Source organism: Piliocolobus tephrosceles, chromosome 13, assembly GCF_002776525.5.
Source record: "Piliocolobus tephrosceles isolate RC106 chromosome 13, ASM277652v3, whole genome shotgun sequence".
NCBI lineage: Eukaryota > Metazoa > Chordata > Mammalia > Primates > Cercopithecidae > Piliocolobus > Piliocolobus tephrosceles.
In genome coordinates this window covers 61,475,196-61,495,192 of record NC_045446.1, presented here as the reverse complement: position 1 = coordinate 61,495,192, position 19,997 = coordinate 61,475,196, and the positions used below count along the sequence as shown (strand labels likewise).

Sequence of the window (19,997 nt, the reverse complement as noted above, 5' to 3'; positions counted from 1 at the left end):
TGGGAGGATCGCTCGAGCCCGGGAGGTCCAGGCTGCTGTGATCTATGATCATGCCACTGCATTCCAGCCTGGGTAATAGAGTTAGACCCTTTCTCAGAAAAAAAAAAAAAAAGAAAGAAAGAAAAGAAAAACAGAAAGCCAAATAGAAACATGGGCAAGGGCTATAAACAAATAATACATGGAAGAAGAAACTTGATTGGCTAATAAACATCTGAGATGTTACACTGTGCAATAGGAAAATGAAAATTATGTGTGTGTATGTATGTATGTGTGTATATATATATATATTTGATAAAAATGAAAAGGCTGACAATTCCAAGTATTGACAAGAATGTGGAGCACAAGGAAATCTCATACATTGCTAGAAACAGATTTGTCCATCCACTTTGGAGAATCTTTAGTAAAGTGAAACATGTATATATCTTTTGACCCAGCAGTTTGTCTCCTAGGTTTATATTCTACAGAAATCCTTAGAGATAAACACAAGGGGATGTGTTCAATAATTTTTATAGCAGCATTGTTTGGAATTGCAGATGATTGGAAATAATCCAGATGTTCATCAACAGGCACATGGGACAGATGTATTGGTATATTTATACAATAGAATACCTTATGGCAATGAAAATAAAGTTTGTTTACATGTATCAAAAGGATTAATTTCTGTAAAACAATGTTGAATTAAAACAAGTTGCGGAATGATAAATAGATATGCAACCAGAAAAATTCTAAGTGTAGAACATGTAAAAATGTCATAATAGAAATTCTTGAAAATGTTAGAGGGTTGCAGTGAGGCTATATTTGTGGTGTCTAGTTTTTTGAGGTAGATGGCAAGTACATGGTATTTGTTACATCATTCTCTATATTTTTCTGAATGTCTGAATATTAAACACCTAGTCAGTAGATAGAATCCATTTGCATGATTGAATATTCAGGGAAGTGAAGAGATTATTGATAGGGTAAGGTTCCTAAGGTGGGGAGTAGGATGAGATCCAAAGTGGAGGTAAAGGGATTGTCTTTAAAAAGACTGTAAAGGAGCTATAATTTTGGTAGACATATCAAAGAATTGGTTGACCATTGGATAGATTATTTTCATAAATGTTTATTTTTTTTGGCTTACTAACAACCTGAAAAGACTGTGATGCATGTTTATGAATATGCATGAGAAAATGTGAAAATGGCACGTTTGCAGTCTGGTGAAAATGTAAGCTAATATTATAGACTTATAGATCTATAAGACTTCCTCCTAGGCTTATTTACTTACTATCTAGAGGAGGCAGCAAGATGATTTTAAAATGATATTTCGATATGTTTTATTGTGTCATGTACAGTAAAGTGGGTTTTCTTCTTTGAAAAATACTTAGGAACTTTCTAAACTTGAACTGTTTTTTTTTTTTTGCCTTACTGTCTTCGTGTTGAGTAATCATTTTTGTGACTCTGCTTCATTTCCTTGCTCTAAGTTGAGACATTTTTTCCCCTGTAGCTGTTTTCTTCTGAGTATGAAAGATGACAGCATTGAAGGCATTTATGATACTCTAAAGCAGTGTGCATTGATTTCTAAGTCTGCTGGAGGAATTGGTGTTGCTGTGAGTTGTATTCGGGCTACTGGCAGCTACATTGCTGGGGTAAGTTTCTGCCATTTGACTTTTAAAAGGGGATTCAAGTCTAAAAGCAACCAGATTTATGGTTGAGAGGGCATATGCTATCTTTTGGGAGTCCTGGGTCTCTGTTAATTACTAAATGGCTATGTGACTTGGAGTGAGTCATTTCACTTCTGGCTTCATTTTTATCTATGTTATTAGACGTTTAGATTTGACTAGATAATTTCTAGAATCCTTTTTAGCTCAGGTTTTAGAATTCTGGCTTATTTTAGCAGTAATAAGAACAGTTATCATTTATTGATTGCTTACTGTATGTTAAGTCTGTTATAAATGTTTTACATGAAGTACTCATTTGACCCTTACTACAACACTATCAGGTAGCTGTGATTATAGACTCATGCCAGGAATTTTATTCCTTAAAATAACCTTGTGAATAAAGGTGCCATTGTCTAATTTTACAAGTGAGGAAACTGAGACTTAGAAAGTTGCTACTTTCTGAGATCAGTCACTTAATATGTGGTAGAGCCAGGATACAAGATTTATGCATTGACACTTTATGATGTAAACTTCAGCCCTTTGTTAGTTTACTATTCATTGGGAGTCAAGATAATGGTTTTGAGTTAGACCTGGATTTAAATCCTAGCTCCACTACTTAACTAGTAATGTGGCCTGGAGTTAGTTATTTTATGTCTGAATTTGTTTCCTTTTCTGTAAGGTGAAGAAAATATCTAACCCTGTGGAATAAAGTTCCGGAAGGAAATTATTCCATTATGTTGTGTTTTGGAGGTACTGTGATATATACAGCACTTTACACAATGGTAGAGTGAGCCATTGCTCACTTATCTTTCTAGACTGTTTAAAGGCTTGTGTTGGGATCAGAAGGGTTATTTAAATAATTTAATGAAGTGTCTTCTAGTCATAGGAGTCTCTATTTTCTTAACATCATTCTAGAGTCCACTTATTGCTGAGAATCTCCTTTTACCTTATTTATTGCCCTGATATAGCTACTGCATGTAATTCTTATTATAAATTGCCTTGATTTCTTTTGGGAAAAAGGCATTGTAGTAGTGTTTATATTCTTTTTTACTCTACCCAAAGTGTATCTTTATATAACGACCTTTAGAAGATGTAGAGTTTAAATTTAGCTACCTTGATTTTCGATCCCTTTGACTCGTAATTGTTACATCTCATTGTAAATTAGAAATGCCATGAGGTAACTTAGTACATAATTGACATAATTGTAATTTATTCAGCATTTTGTTGATTTTATTTGGGCATTATTTTTCCAAAGCAGAAGTAGAGATGGAGAGCAAGTAAAACTTCATAGATTGCTACCTAGAAATTAGGCATCTTTTTTGATAAAAGAATGGGGCCATTTTGTTCTTTTCTTTGCTGACTGCCCTCTGTCTTTTCTATCATGGTCTCTCTTTTAGACTAACGGCAATTCCAATGGCCTTGTACCGATGCTGAGAGTATATAACAACACAGCTCGATATGTGGATCAAGGTGGGAACAAGGTATGCTCCATGACTTGAAAGTACTGGAAATCAGAACTAAAGGTGCTTTAGTCATATACACTTAAGATGGCTCATTTATGTGTGGTTTCTGATTACTTATTTTTTACTTGTAAAATCAGTTTGAGGAGGTATAATTATTTTAATATGCATATACTTTAAATGTACAGTTTGATGGGTTTTGACAAATGTTACAGTTGTGTAATCCCCACATTGATAAAGAGGTAGAACATTTCCATTACCCCAAAATCTTTTCTCCCTCATATACCTTTACATTCAGTCACCCCTGTCACCCCTACCCACACATACTTTATCCCTGGCTCTAGACAACCACTGATCTATTCAGCTTTCTTACATAATAGTTTATTTGCAAAGAATTTCTCAAGTTGTAACTCATATAAATATGTCACTTGAAATGGGGTTGTAACATGTGCTCTACGTTTTTCTTTGTTTTTTTTTTTTTTTTGTCTCTCTCTTATCACCAGGCTGGAGTGACCTTGGCTCACTGTAGCCTTGACCTCCTGGACTTAAGCAATCCTTCTGCCTCAGCCCTCCCATGTAGCTCAGACCATAGGCCTGTGCTACCACACCCAGCTAATTTTTGTATTTTTTGTAGAGACAGGGGTCTCACCTTCTTGCCTAGGCTGATCTCAAACTCCTAGACCCAAGCAATCTACCCTTCTTGGCCTCCCAAAGTGTTGGGATTACGGGTGTTAGCCACTGCACCTGGCCTTGGTTGTTCTTAAAACAAAAACAAACTGGAATAACAAAACTTTCCCTAATTGGCTGGGTGTAATCCCAGCACTTTGGAGGCTGAGGTGGGCTGATGGCTTAAGCTTATGAGTTCAAGACCACCCTGACGCAACCCCATCTCCACAAAAAATACAAAAATTAACCAGGTATGGTGTAGTTTCAGCTACTTGGGAGGCTGACGTGGGAGGATGGCTAGAGCCCGGTAGGCAGTGAGCCGAGTGAGCAGTGAGCTGAGATTATACCACTATACTCCAGTGAGCCGAGATTATACCACTGTACTACAGCCTGGACAATAGAGCTAGACCTTGTCTCAAACAAAACAGAACAAACAAACAAAAACTCTCCCCAATTCATAGAAGAAACAGTAAAGTTGAGAGAATTGGGTTGTTTACCTGATTTTATCAACAGGATGGTTTGCAACTAGAGTCTGCCTTTTGTGACTGTAGGCACACTAATCACCTGTTAATTTATGAATTTCTCTCTGATGGACTTTGGGGACCGTGATAAGACAGATCAACTTTTTGACCTTCAATAAGAGCACGGCTTATTTTGTAAAAGCAACTTCCTTTGGGCTTTATGTACATGTCATGTTGTATAAAGAGAGCTGGGCTGTTGCTAAAGAGGAGGCTCCATTTGTAGTTCATCATGTCACTTCAGAAAAGTTAACTATTCTTGTTTCACATTTTGTTTATATCATTCATTCGTTTTTACTCATAGAATTGTAAAATATTACTTTTACATATATATATGGAAAACTTACACTTTAGATACTATAAAAGTGCTTTGGGAGACATGATGTTTCTTTGTTTCATTTTTATTCTGAAGAGAATTATGATTTATTTACCACTAGCGTCCTGGGGCATTTGCTATTTACCTGGAGCCTTGGCATTTAGACATCTTTGAATTCCTTGATTTAAAGAAGAACACAGGAAAGGAAGAGCAGCGTGCCAGAGATCTTTTCTTTGCTCTTTGGATTCCTGATCTCTTCATGAAGCGAGTGGAGACTAATCAGGTGAGAGATAGGTACTTGTTGGTAATGGCAACTTGATTCACATGAGCTTTCTCTTTTTCAGTCATCTTAAGTCATGCGTAGGAACAGAAGGCATTCTGAACAAGTTAAGAGATGCTGTGCTTGTCTTATATTTCTGTTTTCTGAAGTAGATGCTTTGTGACCTAAATGCTTGAAAGGTCATGTATAAACAGGCAGACCTAGATGTTTGGGCCTGAACCTGAAATTGATTATTTCTACAGCAAATTTCCAAGAGAACTTGTAAAAGTCACCTTATGCTTGCAGTGTTTCTAATGGATTATGCTTGGCTATTTTAAGTTTCTTATGAGTGATTTTGTCCTTTCCTTTATAGGACTGGTCTTTGATGTGTCCAAATGAGTGTCCTGGTCTGGATGAGGTTTGGGGAGAGGAATTTGAGAAACTATATGAAAGGTATGGGAAAAATATAAAAGAAAACAACAATGTTAGGCCGGGCGTGGTGGCTCAAGCCTGTAATCCCAGCACTTTGGGAGGCCGAGACGGGCGGATCACGAGGTCAGGAGATCGAGACCATCCTGGCTAACACGGTGAAACCCCGTCTCTACTAAAAAAATACAAAAAACTAGCCGGGCAAGGTGGCGGGCGCCTGTAGTCCCAGCTACTCGGGAGGCTGAGGCAGGAGAATGGCGTAAACCCAGGAGGCGGAGCTTGCAGTGAGCTGAGATCCGGCCAGTGCGCTCCAGCCTGGGCCACAGAGCGAGACTCTGTCTCAAAAAAAAAAAAATAATAATAATAATGTTTTAATCATGGTTTCTCTTATTTCAGGGGTCCAAATATCAAAAGTACTTGTCAAGAATGTTTTGAAGCATCTAAGAGAAAAAGTGACTAACAATTTTGGTCATATTTGCTTCCTAACTCTTCACCAAAATTGAGTTGTGTCTTCTTCTTTCTTTTTTTTTTTTTTTTTTTTTTTTGAGACAGAGTCTTGCTCTGTAGCCCAGGCTGGAGTGCAGTGGCCGGATCTCAGCTCACTGCAAACTCCGCCTCCCGGGTTTATGCCATTCTCCTGCCTCAGCCTCCCGAGTTGCTGGGACTACAGGCGCCCGCCACGTCGCCCAGCTAGTTTTTTGTATTTTTAGTAGAGACGGGGTTTCACCGTGTTAGCCGGGATGGTCTCGAACTCCTGACCTCGTGATCCGCCCGTCTCAGCCTCCCAAAGTGCTGGGATTACAGGCTTGAGCCACCGCGCCCGGCGTCTTCTTCTTTCTTAAAACTTTGGAATGTATAAATAGGTTCTTGGGATTTTTAATTGATCCTTATAAAAATTAAGATGACTAGCAGGGTTATTATTTTGCTCTGTCATATAGTACTTTTGATAAGCTATGCTTTATGTTGCATAAAGGAATCGTGAGTGACTAGGATACATATGTCAATAGTTTATTAAAATTAAATAGGCCAGGTGCAGTGGCTCATATCTGTAATCTCAGCACTTTGGGAGGATGGGCAGGTGGATCATTTGAGGTCAGGAGTTCAAGACCAGCCTGGCCAACATGGTGAAACCCCATCTCTAGTAAAAATACAAAAATTAGCTGGGCGTGGTGCACACCTGTTGTCCCAGCTACTTGGGAGGCTGAGGTAGGAGAATCGCTTGAACCCGGGAGGTGGAGGTTGCAGTGAGCTGAGATTGTGCCACTGCATGCCAGCCTGGGCGACAGAGCAAAACTCTGTCTCAAAAAAGAAAAAAAAAAAATTAGCACAATATTAAGAGATTTGGTTTCCTTAGTTTTTACTCCTTTTTATTATGAAAGATATTATTGGTTTAGTGGGATTGGGATCATTTGAAGGAGCCTAAAACAGCCTCATTTTCCTCTATGGCTTTAGCCAGAGTAAAATAAGTATCATATTCCTTTTTTGCTTTAGCAAAACTTAGAAAAAATTTAAGAGCTTTCATAACTTTATATTTTAATTGTCTTCAAGTTGTCTACAATAAATATATATCGTAGACATTGTAAATAAATATACAATAAATATAGGGAATATATATTAAATAATATTTGTGCCTTTCAGTTATGAGAAACAAGGTCGTGTCCGCAAAGTTGTAAAAGCTCAGCAGCTTTGGTATGCCATCATTGAGTCTCAAACAGAAACAGGCACCCCGTATATGCTCTACAAAGATTCCTGTAATCGGAAGAGCAACCAGCAGAACCTGGGAACCATCAAATGCAGCAACCTGTGCACAGAAATAGTGGAGTACACCAGCAAAGATGAGGTAGGTAGAAAAAATTCTTCCTAGAGTACTAAGAAAAGAACCTTAGGAATTTGTGAATTCCTCACTTGAGATAAGTGAAGGGATAGTGGTAAGCAGAAGAATACTGTTAAAGGCAGAGAGCAAAGGAAGGAAAGGGTATGGTCTGTGCCTATAAATGTTTTTTAGTCTAAGCCATGTGGGAAAGACACAGTTTTTTCTTATACACACATCATTGTAATAACATTTACTCAAGAAAAATAGAAATATACAGTTATGTTGGTTTAGGACACACACAAAAATGTGTTAGGATGTACATTTAGTTTAAAGTATGTAAGCCTTGAGCTTGGAAAGTGGAGGCTGCAGTGGGCTGAGATTGTGCCACTGTACTTCATCCTGGGTGACAAAGTGAGACCCTGTCTCAAAACAAACAAAAAGAAAAACAAAAACCAAAAACAGCAACAAAAAACGTATGTAAGCTTATAAAGAGAGTCCTTTCAGTAAATGGTGAGATCCAATTCTAATCTCAAAGTCTGTAAAGAGACTTCACAGAAGAATCAAGGCTAGAAATGGGACATGGATTTGATGTTATAAAAAAAAGTTTTAGAGAGGAGCTTTCCATTTGGAAAGAGTGGTCTGTATGATATGCCAGAGACAGGGCTGGGTTTTGTGCAGTGTGGCAAGTAAGTCTGTTTTGATGGTGCAAGTAGATTAATTATTGGAATATGGAGAAATGGCTATGGCTGGGGGAAGGGAGATAGAAGGTAGAAACTGACATGTCCCAGAGATAGGAAGCCCTTGTAGGTTTCTGACAGGAAAATAGTATCAAAATGTTAAGATGAAAACGATGGTTCTTGTGTCTGGTTATAGAGTGTCTTGCTGTGAGAAGAGGTTAGAGGTTAGCCTAGGGAGATGGTTGCAGTAATTGGATGACAGGCTGCTTTCATATTGGGTGTAAACTATGGAAATGAGGAAGGTGAAGATCCTCAATTCTAGGACCTTAACAAAAAAGACAAATGAAAAGTCAGGAAGTAAATGGAAATTGAGTTAAATATACTGCTAAGGTTACATTTTAATTCAAAATTTATTGTGCGCCAGCTATATATAAAACACTGTGTTAAGTAGCTGAGAATATAAATAAATATGCTGTCCTCTGGAAACTTCTAATTTAATTGGAAGAAATCAACATATATTGAAGTAACTATTATGCAAGATAGATTATATTATAGAGGCTAGACTGACATTTTAAAAATAAAAATGAGATAATGTCATATGTCTGCACAAAACTACTCTTTGGCTTGCTAACCCACGCAGAATTCCTTTTTTTGGGGGAGTGAAGATTTCACTCTGTTGCCCAGCCTGGAGTGTGGCTCACTGCAATGTCAACAGAGTTCTTTCTTTTTGTAAATTGAGCTATAATTCATTCTTTTTAAAATGTACAATTCATGTTGTGTGTGTGGTTTTTTTTTTTTTTTTTTGGGTATATCTGCAAGTCTGTGCAACCATTACTACTATCTAATTGTAGTATTTGTTTTTTTTTTTTTTGAGACAGTCTTGCTCTGTCACCAGGCTGGAGTGTAGTGCCTCGATCTTGGCTCACTGCAACCTCCACCTCCTGGGTTCAAGCAATTCTCTTGCCTCAGCCTCCCAAGTAGCTGGGACTACAGGTGCGCGCCACTACGCCCAGCTAATTTTTGTATTTTTAGTAGGGACGAGGTTTCACCGTGTTGGCCAGGATGGTCTCAATCTCTTGACTTCGTGATCCACCCCCCTTGGCCTCCCAAAGTGTTGGGATTACAGGCATGAGCCACCGTGACCAGCTTGTAGTACATTTTTATCACTCTAGATAATGAAACACTTTACCCATTAGCAGTCACTCCCTGTTCCCTTCTTCCCTCAGCCCTTGACAACCACTAATATATTTTCTGTCTCTAGATTTGTGGACATTCCATAGGAATGGAATCATATAATATGTGGCCTTTTGTGTCAGGCTTCTTTCACTGAACATATTCATTTATTCATGTTGTAGCATGTATCAGTACTTCATTCCTTTCCATCCAGAGTTCTTAGAATGCCCTACAAGGTCCTACACAACTGGATAACCCACCTCATCTGTGGTTACTTTCCCCTTTGTTCACTCTGCTCCAACCCTATTAATTTTCTTGCTTTTTCTCAAACGTGTCAAGTGTGCTCCTATCTCAGAATTTTTGCTCTTTCTTCCCTCTTGAATGTTAAAATGCACCCCCTCTTCCCATAGCCACATGGTTTGCTTTCTAACCTGTTCGGTTCTTTGTTCATATGCAACAGTTTCAGTGAGGTCTTTCTTAACCACTGTTTAAAAATTACACCCCCTTCATCTTTATCCCAAGTACTCTCTGTCTTCTTTTCCTGCCTATTTTTCTCCCTGATATTTATTAGACTTTTGTGATTCAAGCTATATTTTAAAAATAGGTATTTGGCAACATGTGTAGAATGGAGTAGATGTGAAGGGCATCAAGAGTTCAATTGGGAAACTTTCAGTAGTCCAGGTGAGAGAAGTTAAGACTTTGGCTTGGGATAGTTATAATCATAATGGAAAAGAAAGTGTATTCATTCAGCATTATCAAGACTTACTGTGTGCCAGATGTGTTGTTAGTGCTAAAGATATAAATAAAATGATCCTTGTGTGAAGCTCACTGCCTAGTGTAGTGGAGGAATCACTGGAAGAAGTTTTTCAGAAGTCACAAATTGGAATCCTTTGTTGCTAAGGGCTTATCAGAATATCAGTGAAGGTGAGGTGGACATGGGTGCTTTGAAGAACTTTCTGCAGTGATGGAAATGTTCTGTATCTGACGGCTATTAAGCACTTGAAATATGACTAGTGCAACTGAGAAACTCAAATTTTATTTCATTTTAAATAGATACATGTAGCCAGTGGCTACCATGTTGTAGGGGCACTTATCTACTGAATAATGAGATAGGTATATGTAAAAAGCTAATTATAACATAGTGTGATATATGTCTGGTAATAGAGCTGTGTACTGTGGAACACAGGATTCTCTATCTTATTTTGCTGATGCATGTTATAACTAACACATATGACTAGGTATTGAAGAAATAAATAGAATCAGTGGGATTTAGAAATGGACTGATGAATGATGAAGAGGGAGAAGTCAAATATAAAAATTTAAAATTTTATTGTCTTGAGAGTATTAGAGGCTCACATGGTGGTGTAGTTGACATAGGAAGTATAAATAAAAATTGTGTGATTCTTGACCTGTTTTTTGCATTCCAGGTTGCTGTTTGTAATTTGGCTTCCCTGGCCCTGAATATGTATGTCACATCAGAACACACATATGACTTTAAGAAGTTGGCTGAAGTCACTAAAGTCGTTGTCCGAAACTTGAATAAAATTATTGATATAAACTACTATCCTGTACCAGAGGTATGAATATATTTCTCTGCTTATTGGTAATTATTGAAATCCAAATTGAAAGGAATCAGTCATGATCTTCAAGTCATTATTTAAATGGTTGTCAGTAAAGTGGTTTGAGAAAAAGAGGTAGTCTGTCTCATTTGGTACAGAATGTTGCTTTTCCTGTTCAGTAATATTTTCTCCTTTTCTTTAAAATCTGTTGACACAAAGGCATGCCTATCAAATAAACGTCATCGCCCCATTGGAATTGGGGTACAAGGTCTGGCAGATGCTTTTATCCTGATGAGATACCCTTTTGAGAGTGCAGAAGCCCAATTACTGAATAAGCAGATCTTTGAAACTATTTATTATGGCGCCCTGGAAGCCAGCTGTGACCTTGCCAAGGAGCAAGGCCCATATGAAACCTATGAGGGCTCTCCAGTTAGCAAAGGAGTAAGTATATGGATGAAATTGTTTTTGCCTGTGAGTACCTGTAGTGGGCTGAATGGTGACCCCACAAAAGGATATGTCCACCTCCTAATTCCCGGAACCTGTGAATTTCATTTTATTTGGTTCAAAAAAGGGTTTTTGCATGTGTAATGAAGAACCTTGAGATAAGGAGATTTACCTGGATTATCCAGGTGGGCCCTAAATCTAATGACAGTTGTCCTGCAAGAGACACAGAAGGGGAAACAACGTGACTATGGAGGCAGAAATTGGAGTGTTACAACCACAAGCCTTGGAATGCTGATAGCCATTAGAAGTTATAAGAGGCAAGGAACAGAATCTCTTCTAGTGCCTCTGGAGGGAGTGTGGCCCTCCCAACATGTTGATTTTGGGCTTCTGGTCTTCAGAACTATGAGAGAATACATTTTTGTTATTTTAAGTTACCAAGTTTTTAGTGATTTGTTGCACCAGCGATAGGAAACTTCAGTACCTTTGTCCTCTGGTGTAAAAAGGATACTCTGTTTTAATCTCTTATTTAGAACTAGTCATTGCTAAAATAATATGAGGGATGCTGCCAGTGTTTATTTTCTGTGGATTAAAACATGCATTTGTTATCTCACAGTTTCCAGACGTCAGGAGTCCAGACTTAGCTTAGCTGGGCCTTCTTTTCTGGGTCTGTGTTCAAGATGTTGGTAAGGGCTGTGGTCTCATCTGAGACACAGAGTTCTCTTCCAAGCTCACCTCGTTGTTGGCAAAATATATTTCAAGGATTCATGGCATCTTGCTTCTTTAAGGCCAGTGGGAGAGACCATCTCTCATTTCAAAAGGGGCATACTCTAGTGTCTTTGAGTGTTTCGCCTAATAAATCAGGTCCACATAGGATAATCTCCCCGCCACCCCTCCACCACCACCCCCCTTTTTTTTCCTGAGACAGAGTCTCACTTTGTTACCCAGGATGGAATGTGTGCTGTGATCTCAGATCACTGCAACCTCTGCTTCCCAGGTTGAAGCGATTCTGCTGTCTCAAGTCTCCCGAGTAGCTGGGATTACAGGCGTATGGCACCACGCCTGGCCAATTTTTGTGTTTTTAGTAGAGACGGGGTTTTGCCATGTTGGCCAGGCTGGTCTTGAACTCCTGACCTCAAGTGATCTACCTGCCTTGGCCTCCCAGAATGCTGGGATTACAGGTATGAGTCACTGCTCCTGGCATAATCTTCCTTTTATTTAACTCAGAATCAGCTGATTTGCAACCTTAATTACATCTGCAGAAACCTTTCACCTTTGCCATAATCACTGGAGTGACATCCATCCTATTCTCAAGTCATGTCCACACTCAAGTGGAGATTATAAACAGCCTGTGCACCAAGGTGTGGGAATCTGAGGAGCTGTGTTAGAATTCTGCCTTCACTGCCTTTATTATCAGTACTATGATTCTTTTCTATATAAAATGTTAATTTTATTTCTGACATTCCTGCTGGTATTAGAGGAAAATAGGTGTTTTTAGCTAAGTAAACAGATCAAGGGACAGATGAAGGCACTGAAGAAAGACAAGGTTAAAGTAACATTTTTACTGTAAAAAAAACAATGTATCAGCCACATGCTTTTATGAATGTTAGAATTTTCTGGTTTGTAGATATGATGTGGGATAATCAGTTTTCTTAGCCTCTTCTGATCAATATGACTACATGGAATTTTGTATAGGAAAATCTCTGGAGCTTGTATTCCTCATAGAGGTTGATTAGAAGACAGCATTTGTTGGGGTGTGGGGACATGGCAGCTAGTCTTTTTTTTTTTTTTTTTTTTTCATAGTTTTAACTTGCTGTAGAATAAATTTGAGTTGTATATTCCTTAGATTCTTCAGTATGATATGTGGAATGTTACTCCTACAGACCTATGGGACTGGAACCTTCTCAAGGAGAAGATTGCAAAGTAAGTGAAGAGATGTAAAGTAGCTTTGAAGGCAGAAGGGTTTAGGTTCACCTTCTTTAACTTCAGAAGTTAGATATGTCATTTTAACTTCTAAACTCGTTTATTACAAATGGGGCTAAAATGGCCTATCTCACAAAACTATTTGGGAAAAAACTTTGTAAGATAATATATATATATAGCAACCTGGAAGTTGTTTAGCACAATGAAAGCATTTCAGTACTTGGTAGGAATTGCTATTATTAGTTGATCTTATTTTAGGGACTTAACACACCTAGATTAGGTAATTTTCTTTCTCATTAAGGCTTTTTTCCAACTATGCTTTTTTTTTTTTAAAAAAAATGTTTTTGATTCTTATTTATTTCCCAATTTAGTTACATCGGGCATATAAATGGCTTTTGTTTGAATTGATTGTCATAGGAATAAGGGATTTTGTCATAGGAATAAGGGATTTTGGAAGAGTTTTTGGAGGGTAATATGTTTTAACTATAGGAAAGAAAAGTTTTAAAATTGTTTTTTGTAGACCTTTCAAACTAATAAGCATAACGGATTCGAAGGCAGGCAGAATGTTTTGCAGAGTGAATAACAAAGCAAATTGTTTTTGTTTTCTATCGTGATGACTTTGTCATTTATGGGTTAATGCATATGCAAAGTGATTAATATTTGGAGAATGAAGCAGTAGCTTTAAAATGCTCTTTGAAAAAAATAACTGTTTGCCTTAAAATTATTAAATTAAAATTGTTTTCCTAGTCAAATAATACATGTTAGAAAATTTAGGAAAACATAGATTTGGAAAGAGAAAATGAAAATTATACTAATACTGCCTCCCCCAGAAACCCTGTGTGCATCTTAGTGTCTGTCATCCTTTAGGTTTTCTTCCAAGAGTACGCACACACTTCCAAGAGTGTATTTACATGGGAAATTCAACTTTTAAGAAAATGGACCTGTACTGTATTTTTATATATATATATATATATATTTTTTTTTTTTCCCCTCAAAATACTATGGCCTAGTTTTTTATATACATGGCTTTTTTTTTTCTAATTTCAAAATTAGTATTTGAACACAAATTTATTATTAGTAAAGCTCAAATACAGAAATAAAATAGAAAGTAAAAGCCCTTCTTCATATTTCTGCCAACCATTTGTCTCAGAAAACAAACCATAAAAGTAACTTATTCTTTTTCCCAGAGATAAGCCTTGTTAATGGAGTGTATTTTTCTAGATCTTTTTCAGTACATTTGCAGATAGGTACACACACACGGTTTTGTTATATATATAAATGTGATCAAACTTGTATTCTGGGCTGGGCACCGTGGCTCACGTCTGTAATCCCAGCACTTTGAGAGGCTGAGGTGGGCGGATCACTTGAGATCAGAAGTTCAAGACCAGCTTGGGCAACATGGCGAAACTTCGTCTCTACCAAAAATACAAAAATTAGCTGGGCACGGTGGCACGTGCCTGTAATCCCAGCTACTCGGGAGGCTGAGGCGTGAGAATCACTTGAACCTAGGAGATGGAGATTAAAGGGAGCCGAGATTGTGCCACTGTACTCCAGCCTAGGTGACTGAGACTCTTGTCTCAAAAAAAAGACTTGATGTATTTTGAGACTTGTTATTTAGTGATTTATTTTGGAGCACTTTCTCTTTTAGTACATGTAGATCTATCTAATGTTTTTAATTATTACAGACAATTCCGTAGTTTGAATCTATCATATATGTGTGACTTTTCACAACAGTCTCCTGTCTGTAGACGATGTTGCTATTTTACAGATGAGGCAGTAAAGACATGAAGATAGTTGGTGGTTTGCTTGATACCTCACTACAAAGTGACAGAGTAAGGTGGAGAAACACCCCCCAAAAAAAGTAAATGAAAAGATAATAAAAACTAAAAAGTAGAGAACCCAGTTGTATTAGTCAGTTCTCACACTGTTATAAAGAACTGCCTGAGACTGGGTAATTTATAAAGGAAAGAGGTTTAATTGACTCACAATTCTGCAGGGTTGGGGAGGCCTCAGGAAACTTACAATCATAGCAGAAGGGAAGGCAAACAGGTTCTTCTTTAATATGGTGGCAAGCGAAGTACTGAATAAAGGGAGAAAAGCCCCCTATAAAACCAGATCTTGTGAGAACTCACTATCATGAGAATAGCATGAGGGTAACCTCCTCCGTGATTAAATTACCTCCCACCAGGTCCCTCCCATAACACGTGGGGGTTATGGGAACTACAATTCAAGATGAGATTTGGGTGGGGACACAGCCAAACTATATCCAGTTGTACAGACTCCATCAGGATATGAGGCTGTATGCTAAGCACCTTATGAATCCATAGGTATACAATGTAGGAAATACAGGCTCTTTGTGTTTTAAAAACTTGAGACTAAGAAGACAAGTAGTTAAGGTGTATGGAAAGGTACAAGTCAGAGAAAATGTTTGCAGAGCAGATATTTGTATTTGACATTTGTATTTGTGCCTGCCTGATCAGGAAAAGTGTTTTAAAATTGGTATAAGTTAGGCTGAGCTTTGAAGGTGAGCTAGGGGCAGTTGGGGGATTTCTCAGTGTGTCAGATAGTATATTCTCTCTTAAGTACTCTTGGGCATTGATTTGTCAAAAGATGTTAACCTTCTTCCAGGAACTTATAATTGAAGAGTATACTTTGAGCATAATTTCTTCCTGTTTACAGGATAATGGAGAATTAATGGTGATATTTGTCTGATTCTGACCACTTTCTCATCATTATTTTTCCAGAAGGGGCCTAGCACAGTGATTTTATAGGCACTTAGAAAAGAATGAGGGTTGGATGAGCATACCCTAATACAGGTGGGGAGCGCTTCAACAGCACTTTGAATGTTTCCCTAGGCAAGATAGTGTATCAAGTGTTATGATTCCTGAGTGCCACAGTCCAAGTGGCATAAATCGTGGCATGATAAGGATTGCCAACAATAAAAATTATACTAATTCAGTTTAGGAGTCAGGCATTTAAGAGGAGAGGGAGCTATAATAGCACCCATACTGTGGAATTGCCTGCCTGTAGTAGTTTAATTTGAAAGTCAACATGTGAATTCAATGCATGTATGATGTTACATTTACATTTACTACATTTATCTATATTTACTACAGTGACTTAAAGTAGCTGCTTTCCTGGCAGATTGTAGCTTTGGGACTAGAACCTGATAATCTCCTTTTCTTTAGGTATGGTATAAGAAACAGTTTACTTATTGCCCCGATGCCTACAGCTTCCACTGCTCAGATCCTGGGGAATAATGAGTCCATTGAACCTTACACCAGCAATATCTATACTCGCAGAGTCTTGTCAGGAGAATTTCAGGTGAGCAGTTCACAACCAACCCTACAGGGAGATTTTTTGAAAGCCTGATGTTGGGAGTAAATGCTCAGTCGTGTTTAATTTGCCCATTTTCTTAGTTTGGGTGCAAAGCTTTGATAAAGAGAGTCATCTTCATCTCCAATATTATTATTTGTTATTGATAGTTCAGCACAATAGGCATTTAATAAATAATCTGTTGAAAAAATGAATTACTGAGGGTTATTATGTATGAAAGTAAGTTGTTGATAGTAGAGTTAACATGATGTTTAACCATTATGTAATCATAGTGATATATTCTGTAACTTCCCCCAGATGCTGAAGTTAGGATACTCAAAATATGTAAAGAAGTATCATTTAAGGCAGTGGTTCTCAGACTTGGTTACCAATTAGAATTTATGGTGGGTGAGACCAGTGGTTTTTTGTTTGTTTGTTTTTAAGGTTCCCAGGTAATTCTTATGTGTAGCTAGACTATTTGTGAATTTCCAGATATCTTGAAATAAAGTTCTGTAAAGTTTGAGAAGGATACGTTTCTAGTTTTTTTAACCTAAGTATTTATAGATTTACCCATCTTAGACGCTATTCTTTTCACTTTTGCAAATGCTGTATGTTTCTTTTTTAATTAAAATATTTTTTCGGCTTTATTAAGGTATAATTGACAATAAAAATTGTGTATAAATCCAAGGTATACAGTATAATGATTTGATATGTGTATATATTATATAATGATTACCACACCACAATGTTTTTGTTGTTGTTGATGTTGTTTTTGAGAAAGTGTCTCACTTTGTCACCCAGGCTGGAGTGCAGTGGCATGATCTTGGCTCACTGCAACCTCTGCCTCCCAGGTTCAAGCAATTCCCATGCCTCAGCCTCCCAAGTAGCTGGGATTACAGGCGTGCTGCGCCACCATGCCTGGCTAATTATATTGTTTCTTGAATAACAGATGTCAAGATCTTAAAGGAATATAGCTTTTGTGTGGTGGCATTGATGTCTCATTTTTATAAAAAATAGAATTTACCAAGCAATCTAGCATTAAATAATTCTTAAGTGATTTTAGTTTAAGCTTCAAAGCTGTAGTCTTTTGTAAGCTGTCACTGTTGTTTATTTCTTCATATATTTTCTGCTTTTCCATTCAGATTGTAAATCCTCACTTATTGAAAGATCTTACTGAGCGGGGCCTATGGCATGAAGAGATGAAAAACCAGATTATTGCATGCAATGGCTCTATTCAGGTATAGAATGAAAATGAAATGTGCTCTGTAGGGGCTGAGTTGGACATTGTGGTACCTCCTCACTCATGCCAGACAATAGAGAAAATGACTTCATTGTGTTCGTCTAGGCTTTGCTTATGTAGCTCTGTTCACCTCTTCATTGTTGCGCTAGGATTGTACACATCTTTACATAGCCCTTACCATCTTGTTTTTATGCAATAATATAAAATAGTAGTACTCAATTTTTCTGCATCTTAGAATCAATTGGGGAACTTTTAAAATCCTGAAGCTTAGGTTGCATTCTTTACCAATTAAATGTTTAGGAGCAGGAGCCAGACATAAATTTTTTTTTTTTTTTTTTTTTGAGACAAAGTGTCTGTTGCCTAGGCTGGAGTGCAGTGGTGGGATCATGGCTCACTACAACCTCTGCTTCCTGGGTTCAAACGATTTTCCTGCCTCAGCCTCCCAAGTAGCTGGGATTACAGGTGCCCACCACCACGCCCGGCTGATTTTTATATTTTTAGTAGAGACAGGGTTTCACCATGTTGGCCAGGCTCCTGACCTCAGGTGATCCGCCTGCCTTGGCCTCCCAGAGCGCTAGGATTACATGCATGAGCCACCGTGCCTAGTCTCAGACCTTAATACTTTTTAAAGATTCTTTAGGTGATTCCAAAGTACATCAAAATTTGGGGGATCATCGATAGACTGAAATTAAGAGAGTCAAGCTTAATTAAAAATCATGATTGAGGACTGATAGTCCAAAAGACAGAGTCAAAAATAGTGTAAATATTTGCAACTAAGAGTCAAGAGGCATTTATTTGCAGATAGAGGTGTCTGGCTAAATGTTGGTCTGCTTAGCAACACAGATGATGAGTCCTATAACAGTTCCATATTTGATGACAGAAATTAGCATTAGCTAGTCTGTGTATTTTAATGAAAGTTAACCCTAGACCTAAGAAAACCTGATTTATTTGGATTCCAAAGGGAGTTTGGAATCCTAGCTTATTTAAAGGGTTTTATCTCATTGCTTCCCTTGATCCCTGTGAATTACAGCCCTTAGTTTTTGTGTTTTCTGCAAAACTCAAGGGTCATTTATTGCTGCTTAGCTCTGACTTTTCCTTTCTTTTTTTTTTGAGACGGAGTCTCGTTCTGCCACCCAGGCCGGAGTGCTGTGGCCGGATCTCAGCTCACTGCAAGCTCTGCCTCCCGGGTTCACGCCATTCTCCTGCCTCAGCCTCCCGGGTAGCTGGGACTACAGGCACCGCCACCTTGCCCGGCTAGTTTTTTGTAGTTTTTAGTAGAGACGGGGTTTCACCATGTTAGCCAGGATGGTCTCGATCTCCTGACCTCGTGATCCGCCCGTCTCGGCCTCCCAAAGTGCTGGGATTACAGGCTTGAGCCACTGCGCCCGGCCGACTTTTCCTTTCTTTAAGTGCCTCTAGAAGAATGAATATTTGGGTCATAAACCAATTTTTAATTCTCAAAAACAGATATATTGGAAATCAAAAACCAACAAAAAAGGGATGCTGAAATTACTGTCACCAGATTGATATTTGGTTGGTTAGATGGGGTTTTGTTCAACTTCCTAAATAGTCTTGGTAAACTTGATAAGGGTCATATCGTATGATACTGAATAGTAAGATCAGATCTGGAAGGAAGTAAAACCAGGGTCAAACCTTGTGTCACTATTCTGTTAATTATACACTGCTTTCTTTAACTGGAGTAAAGTAAACATTTGGTTTTCCTTCTTTAGAGCATACCAGAAATTCCTGATGACCTGAAGCAACTTTATAAAACTGTGTGGGAAATCTCTCAGAAAACCGTTCTCAAGATGGCAGCTGAGAGAGGTGCTTTCATTGATCAAAGCCAATCTTTGAATATCCACATTGCTGAGCCTAACTATGGCAAACTCACTAGTATGCACTTCTACGGCTGGAAACAGGTTGGTAGAGAATATCAAGGAGGACTTAATTGCCAGCTTGAGATATTTTGGCATTGGAATGATTTTATGTTCTAGCCACCCATTAAAAATTATCACCTAGAAGTTCTTTAAGTTCAAATCCAGAATGTTAAAACCAACCCATGGTTTTTGTACCAGATCAAGGTCTTGCCTTGGATTTTCTTGTTTCTGTTAGGTTTATTTCCTTCTTAGGTTTGAAAACTTGGAGTTACCTGTGATCCTTTCCTTCCTTTACTCTCTGTATAATTACCAAGTTATGTTGACTGTTCCTTTGTATTATTTCTTAAATATCTTCCTTCCTTTTCTGCTGCTGTTATTCTAAACTGATCTTATTCCTTCTAATATCTCTGCTCCCAGCCATTTTGTGTGCATTACCACCATTTCTCAAAGAAAACTTTGCACACGTCAACCCACTATTCAAAAACATCCATTGTTTTCTCACTTTATAAAGTGAAAGCCAGATTACTTAGCTAGTCATTGCCAGCTGTCAAGTCGGTGATTTTAGATTATGTTCTTATTCCCTGATAATGTATTGGGTATTTAAGTAGAATTATAAATTTGTTTTTTAATTTAACATTTATTGAACATCTAGTAGGTGCCAGCACTCAGGATACTGAATAGAAGATGATGATCTTTA

The 19,997-nt window shown here is 37.9% G+C and overlaps 1 protein-coding gene across 1 annotated transcript in view; it reads left to right on the top strand.

Moving 5' to 3' along the window:
* RRM1 (ribonucleotide reductase catalytic subunit M1) overlaps positions 1-19,997 on the top strand; it is a 45,388-nt gene that overhangs the window by 23,719 nt on the left and 1,672 nt on the right. Inside the window, exons 8-18 of the mRNA XM_023209594.2 lie at positions 1,481-1,622; positions 3,032-3,115; positions 4,716-4,877; positions 5,227-5,306; positions 6,921-7,122; positions 10,373-10,522; positions 10,724-10,945; positions 12,792-12,868; positions 16,057-16,192; positions 17,326-17,421; positions 19,154-19,342. Coding sequence (XP_023065362.2) covers positions 1,481-1,622; positions 3,032-3,115; positions 4,716-4,877; positions 5,227-5,306; positions 6,921-7,122; positions 10,373-10,522; positions 10,724-10,945; positions 12,792-12,868; positions 16,057-16,192; positions 17,326-17,421; positions 19,154-19,342 — 1,540 coding nt within the window. The remainder of the gene's footprint in view (positions 1-1,480; positions 1,623-3,031; positions 3,116-4,715; positions 4,878-5,226; positions 5,307-6,920; positions 7,123-10,372; positions 10,523-10,723; positions 10,946-12,791; positions 12,869-16,056; positions 16,193-17,325; positions 17,422-19,153; positions 19,343-19,997) is intronic.